Here is a 7,464-nt window from a genome sequence, read left to right on the forward strand (position 1 = left end):
CCACAGCTGTCAGAGGAACTGCTCACCTCCACCAGGAAGGATTGATGCTACTTGAATATTATATTTGTATGCATTTCCAAATGTCCTTATAAAACGAATATAATAAAGTTTGTGATTTAATGTATAATATGCTGTGTGTTCACTCGTGTACTAAAAACAGTGATTGCACTCTAGTTCGACCTATATGAATAAGCATTAAGGGGACATACATATGAACAGCTAGATGTTCTTTTAATTCAACATATTAAGAGTACATAACTGTGTCCATGAACGCAGCTCAGCTACAGAAGACCACACACCTTGAACCTGTCATTGTCTACATAGATCTTTAGGTTACAACAGGCTACTTGCCTTAAACCCGATTAGGCAACGTGTACAATTATGAGTTTTGTAGGTTATTGAAAATTATCTAACAAGGTATACATGTGGGCAAAAGTGTGACGTTCTATAGCCAAAACTGCTTTGTGTCCATGGGTCTCATACAGTGGTGTTACATTATGGATCAACAAAGTGCACACACTCACTGATAACGTATACATCCGAGTGTCCGATAAAACTGCATACACTTATTCTTTACCCAAAAGTCTTCACAGACCATTCCTACGGATTCTCACGCTTGAGGTCACTTCCTTCCAATTTGGCTGCATGTGTTCATTAAGTGATTTTTCATCAAGTTGTCCATAAATAGTCCATAAAATCCGCACTACCACCGACAGTCTTCTCTGTGCAGCTGGGAGCCAGATGAGGTTTGTAGAAGGTTTAGATTGACCAGTCACCGATCTTAATCTTCCAGTGCAGTGATCAAATACACCAAACATCACACATTTGTTTTTCTTGATTTTTGTACAGTCACCCAACTGTTGCAAGCTTAACTGATTTGAAGTGCTGCGTCTGTCAAAATCGAACCTCGTGAGGAATGTTTCTGCACTTCTTAGAAGTGACAATCTCAAAAATTCAGTAACTATTTTTTTTAAACAATTTTTCTGTAAATATGTACACAAGTACACATTTCCTATCCAGGCGACCATGTCAGAGCAACATAGTAAATCTGATTAGCATAGGTCCTCAAGTCAATTCAGCATTTGGTTTCAAGAAGATAATTCACACATCCTAAAGACGCCCATAATTCAATATATAATCAAAATTTCAAGTGTCAGTCAGAAATGTAAGCCCAATAGCTTAAATATTAATAACAAAATCATATGTATATAATGCACTTGAGGAAGGCATTGTGTAATTTTTTTTTTAAACTCACAATCCTTAATAACAGCACAGTCTGGGTGAAGAAATGTAGCTGAGCTAAAGTCAAACTTGAAACCCTGATTGTAACGATTGAGTGGGGACAGTGATACACAAAGGAAACATCACCGTAATGGTCACATTTTCAGTTAAAAATCTGATTTTTATGAGCGATGAAGGAAGAAGACTAATGATTAATGCTCAGCAGTGACGCCAAGCTCGTCCTCATGTTTAAATTTTAAAAAAAGAAAAAAAGGATATAAATAGCATGCGTGTGAGATGTGTGGTTGGTCGATGACAGACTAAACACAGAAACATCTAAATGTCCATGACTTGGAGTTAGTAATGCGTTATCACTCTAGGCAGCCTTTTTTTTGGCATTTGACTAGACTACACACCCTGATGCTAAAGCTGAGGTTATTTCAGAATTAATTTGTGTCACGTGAATACAGGTTGATAAGTGTTCGATAGTAGCTATCACAGGTTGATAAGTTTGCATAGACCCTTGAACCCCAACCATCACCATTTCAATGACACAATCAATTAAAACTACAACTCGGAGCAGCATACCCAACTTCACCCTTTGTACTGATTTTGGTAGTCATAACAAAGCACGATAAAAGCTGTAATAGTCCACATGATACGGTTACATTCAGTTATATTTTAAAACATTTGTGGCACATAAAATGAGTATTTTTGTTTTTCTCTTAGGGTTTTTGTGAATCTCTTTACAGAATAGCTTGTATCATGCCACCACTACAGCCACCAGTGGCTTAAAATTTAAAGAAAAAAAAAAAAGTCCCGCCCCTCCCCCCCATTTAAAACTAATAATAAATGAGTCGACTATGCCTGCTTTTACAGCATCACAATACACAGCATTAAACTCATACACTTTATTTAAAGGAGTACAAAGAGTGAAATAGGGTATGTATCAGAGACTTACAAAACGCGTGTCTGAGAGGAGACATATCCACATGTAAACATATGCTGTGTGTGGTTTTGCTCTTTTCTCGGACAGCTAAAAAAAAATAATAATAAAAGCAATAAAATTGTAGGAGCGTACAGTCCTTGGAGAGCAAAGACGTGGGGGAGGGAAGCGAGCGTCCGTCGCGTGAACACACCTTCTTAGCTGGCAATTTTCTCAATTTCATCCAGATCATCCGTGTCCAGTTTTTCAATTTTTTTATCTGCAGAGGAAGAGCACACAGAAGAGAGGGGTTCAGAGAGGGGCTGAGATTTGGCTGGAAGAAGAGCTAAGTACATGTTTTGTTTTTATTTTAAACAGCTGCTTACTGAAGTGCTCCTGGATCCTGTAGAGGATGTTCATGCTCATCTTGCTGTCCACCATATTAATGGCCAGTCCCCTTTTCCCAAATCGACCTGTGCGGCCAATCCTGTGCAGGTATGTCTCGTTGTCAGGGTTACCATCCTTGTCAATTGGCAGGTCGAAGTTGATCACCACAGAAACCTGCTCTACATCAATACCTGTTTGTAAAGAAGATGGGAGGAATAAAGAGTTACTAGAAAACAATGTACATGTGCAGGACACCAATGTTTTAATTTGACTGTAGAAATCCAATTAATTTCATACAGTCTGACATCAAACACATTCACGCTTGCACTGCTGTAAAAAGTGTCTTTGATTTTTATTTATTTATATTGAGCACAGAATGAATGAGTACACGGCACACTCATGAAGCATAAACCTGTCAATCACAAAAAAACCCACCTTAAATCAATCCAATAAAACTATCCACTGAGACTATATCATAACAAAAAGAGTCACATGGTCAGTAACTGACCATTTTGTGCAGGTTTAAAGGCAGTAACACATTGACTCTGGAGGCTATTTCCATCTTTTACATACAGTGTATGATAATCTTTGGCGGTGGATTAAGGCTTCCTCTAAATTGCATGTTAGGCCGTACAGTGTAGAATTTAGAAAAACTGCTGAAAACTGAAATAAGTATGAAAACAATTTCAGGATATTGAGGGCAGAAACTAACCCCAAGCCTTTTTTATAATACCTAGGACAAAAAAAATAAATAAATCTGCAATTCCTTCAAAAATCCATTAATTGCCTCCCTCTGATACAATGGGTCAGAGTGAGTAGATGCAAGTATGGTATCCTGGTGACCTATGGTTATCCTAAGTGGTGAGCCAAATTCATTAAAGCTGATCTCTAGCAGCTTGCATTCAGGCTGAGACAGCTTTTTAAACCAAACTTTACACCTCAAACATATTTTTTTTGCAGCTTACTTTGTAAACCCACATATATATTGTGCTAACGTAACTGCAAAAGTAAAGAAAAAAAAAGTGTTTTCAAATGTAAACAGATAAAACTCATATGACAAACATCTGAACATCATTACCTCGAGCGCAAACATTTGTGGTGACCAGGACCTTCTCCTTTCCATCTCTGAAGCGTTCAATGACTGCAGCCCTCTGCTCCACTTGCATTTCTCCACTAAGCAGCGCTACCTGGTGGCCTTCTCTGGACAGCTCCCCTGCCAGCCAGCCTGCTGTCTTCCTTGTCTGAATTGAACAGAGGAAAGGGTGCGCTTCAGTCAGTTAACCAACATGCCAGGTGTGTATACAAAGAGTCCAAGTATAAAAGGATTTTGAGTTTGGCCCTTCCCTGGTTAAATAAAAAACAGACTATTCTGTATAAGTTAGCTCATGCTGCAGAGCTCTCTTTTCACTTCTGGATTAAAGAGGAACAGCTTGGCAACAAATGATGACAAACAGCAAAAGAATGTGTAAGCTTATGTAAGAAGAAATAAAATTCAGCCAGAGTCGCTGTTTTTTTTAAATTAAAGATCAACTCACATGGCAGAAGATCATGGCCTGAGCGATGGTGATGGCGCCGTAGATGTTAGAGAGAGCCTGGAATTTTTCTTCTTTGCTGTTACACAACACATAGTACTGTTTAATGGTGTCCAGTGTTTCCTCCTCTCTCTTCAGCTTGATTATGTTGGGATCAGGCACAATGCGCTGAGCAAAGTTCCACACCGACTCCTCAAATGTGGCTGAGAACAGCAACATCTGGCAGTTTTTGGGCAGCATCCTGTGTGGCAAAGAAATGAGGCATGAAACATGCACAATTTTAGTATTTTTAAAAAGCCACATGGTTCTCAAGTCTTATTTTAATTTGCTTCGGCTGACCTCTGGATGCGTATACTCTGGTCCTGGTGACCCTGCGTGGCGATCATAACATCAGCCTCGTCAAGCACAAACACCTTAATTTTCTTGGGATCAATAAACTTGAATTTACTGCACCAGTCCAACATGGTACCAGGTGTGCCAATAACTATCTGTTCCTGCAGTTTCATGCCCCGCTGCACTGGAAAAAAAAGACAGACGTGCTCATACACGCACAAAAGGTTCTAACAACAATTCGGTACATAACAGTACACATGCAGCACAGCAGAAAGCACAAGCGCCTTACATTTATTTCCTCTAATGGCGTAGACTAGTTTGACTTCAGGGTAATATTTGCCCATCTGTTCAATCACTTTGCCAGTCTGAAGCGCCAGCTCATAGGTGGGTGACACGCACAAGCACTGACGACGAGAAAAGAGAGCAAACATTAAACATTAATACTGAGAGAGAACACACGTCCGTCAATGAGAGACAAGAGGAATGTTTTTGTCCAAGACAAGTCATGCTTATCACTTGGATTTCAATGGTGACTTTATAGTACAGTAAAGAAAGTTGACACTCACCTGGGGGTATTTGTTGTTGGGATCAACATGGCTGAGCATAGCCAAAACAAAGGCAGCCGTTTTCCCTGTTCCTGACTGAGACTGAGCAATCAGATTCTGTGGACTACAGGAAACAGGAAATTAGATGTACGGGCGGTAATAAATATGATGGATATCAGAATGTTATTCAGGGTTAAGTGATTCAGTAAGTCTAATGTCTTCATATCATTATTTAAAGGACACTCACGGTTCAGCCAGCATCATCGGTAAGGCAGTTTCCTGGATTTTTGATGGCCGATTGAAACCCATACCATACACTCCCTGAAGCAGCTGTGGTTTACTGTACAGAGAGAAAAAAATAAAATAAATGCAAGGATTGTGAAGCATCAGTCACAATCAGTCTGTGTAAACTCACCGTGGTGAAGATGGGCATAAAAGAGACACCACAACTAGAGATGCACCGATTCACCAGCCGGGTACTGGAATCAGCCCGGACCAGTGACCGGCTGATCAGCCTCCTGTTTGACCGATTATGACCCAGCCTGTTTCATGCAGCGCGGACAGTCGCGCATGACACTCACGACACGTGCTACGGTGTTAGTGTGGAAGTGAGTGAAGACAAAGTTCTGAGGTAAAGTGTGGGCAAAAACTTCCCTAAAAACAGGGCTACAGCTGAAGCTATCCAGTTCTCAGAGCACCAGCAGCCTCTAATGAGCAAAGGATCAACGTAGTTAAGAGGTGAATTATGGAGATAAGTGAGAAAAATAAAAGGGTCTGTGTCACATTATCTGGCGACATTATAAACACAGGGGTAAATACCTGACAGTAGCTCTATTATATAAATCAGTTGCACCTGGTTTTGTTTGGTAAAAAAAACAACAACTTATTTTCAGTTATTTTATCCTCTTTCCAGTATCAGAGGACTTTCCTTTCAGTTATTTCAGATGAGAAACCTACTGAAATAGTACCTAAAAAAAATACTATTTTGAAGTGATGAATACTTGTATGTGCGGTCAGTTTTAGCTCTCAGAAAGAAAACTGGAATCTGCAAAAACAGGCAGGTCACACTTAAAGAGAAAAGTGAGAAATCTGAATCAGCCAAACAGACTGGTGCATCGGTGCATCTTTAAACACAGGTCCTTGCTGGGAACTCTCAACAGATACATGTGTCAATACTGTTAAACATGACATATTAAGTGATTAGGCTACCGAGACAGACAAACAGATCTCACTCACAGCCTTAATTCTTCAAAAGACTTGACGGAGTAAAGCGGAGAGTTCGGATCCTTCTGAAGAACTTCCACTTGATTTGTTGTATTGACCAGATTATTTCGAATCAGTTTGTTTAACAAAGACTGTGCCCCTACGTCCTCTGAAACAACAAGATAGGGGAGATGTCTCTTTTAGAACAAGAGCCAACCAAGCATCCAACTAAAAGACAATAATGAATGCACACATATTTTCAACACATGTAGATAATTTACCGCATACCAATTTCGTCATCATCTGCCGCCTTCTCTCCTTCTGACTTTGCAGGTGCTGAGTCTTTTGCGTTTGCGTTTGCGGTCGTGCCTGCAATAAATAATGCCAATATGTACATGCTTGGGTTTCCTTGTTTTATGGATACTGGCTCTTACCCCAATTCAGCTGCACATGGATGCTTACCATTTTCTTCTGGCTTCTCTTTTAATTGAAGTTTTCCCATCTGCGAGGAAGAACAAAATAAACTGAGTTCGTCTGGGGCTAAATAATTAGTCTGACTTTTCCAAAGCCCCCCTCCTTCATATGCCGGTTAGCCAGTTAGCTGCTAAAGCTATCAAACCGCTGAGCACGCAGCAGCTCTTCACGAGCTAATTCAACTTAGCTCTGACGCCAAGCCGGTAGTTTCGTTTTCGACCTAATGAAACTCTACAGAGACGGGCGTCACCGGGAGCCACTTTATTCACTGATGGCGCTCTCACTGAATAATTTCAGCTGTCCACGTTAAAAACAGACTACCGAATTTCTTCAACAGTGTGCCAGACCAGGCCAAAGCATTTACCAAGCAGGCTAACAACAGGTTAGCCCGTGTTGCGTAAGTTAAGCCTTACCGAGTCCAACGCAGCTTCTTGCTTGTCCACTGCCTCAGCCCAGGAGTCCGTAGCCATTGTGGGACAGTTTCTTCTTCAGTTATTATACTCGGGGAAGTCAACTAGGAATTCTAGCTCAGGCTTAAGAGTCAATAATGTGTAAGTAACTATTTTCCACAATGGCGTGCAGAACCTGAATCTGGACACATGCGCAACTGATTACGTCACCGGGTACAACACAAGCTCCAAGAAATAATAGTTCCCAGCTTCCTGAAATTTCATACACACCTCACTAAAGCCTCAGCTATGACGGGCTCTCATAGTTAAAATGCGAAGAAAAAACATTAAATGTTGGGAATAAAAAAAAGTCATGAACTCTTGTTGAAAATCAGATGATTGGAATCGGATTTGCTAAAAGAAAAAAAAGAAAATCACTATACTCTTCTTAGCCT

The 7,464-nt window shown here is 40.3% G+C and overlaps 1 protein-coding gene across 1 annotated transcript; it reads right to left on the bottom strand.

Moving 5' to 3' along the window:
- Positions 1-2,117: 2,117 nt before the first annotated feature.
- Positions 2,118-7,249, bottom strand: ddx19b (DEAD-box helicase 19b). The gene is made up of 12 exons (XM_005731365.2): positions 7,034-7,249; positions 6,609-6,648; positions 6,435-6,515; positions 6,180-6,315; positions 5,191-5,283; positions 4,965-5,067; positions 4,688-4,802; positions 4,405-4,582; positions 4,069-4,306; positions 3,612-3,774; positions 2,533-2,724; positions 2,118-2,426 (listed from the first exon to the last, which is right to left on the bottom strand). The coding sequence occupies exons 1-12, from the start codon at positions 7,088-7,090 to the stop codon at positions 2,365-2,367; spliced, it is 1,458 nt and encodes a 485-aa protein (XP_005731422.1). The 5' UTR covers positions 7,091-7,249; the 3' UTR covers positions 2,118-2,364.
- Between the last annotated feature and the right edge of the window lie 215 nt (positions 7,250-7,464).

The sequence above is a fragment of the Pundamilia nyererei genome, unplaced genomic scaffold, assembly GCF_000239375.1.
Source record: "Pundamilia nyererei isolate P.nyererei 1_Seehausen unplaced genomic scaffold, PunNye1.0 scaffold00042, whole genome shotgun sequence".
NCBI classification, from domain to species: Eukaryota; Metazoa; Chordata; class Actinopteri; order Cichliformes; family Cichlidae; genus Pundamilia; species Pundamilia nyererei.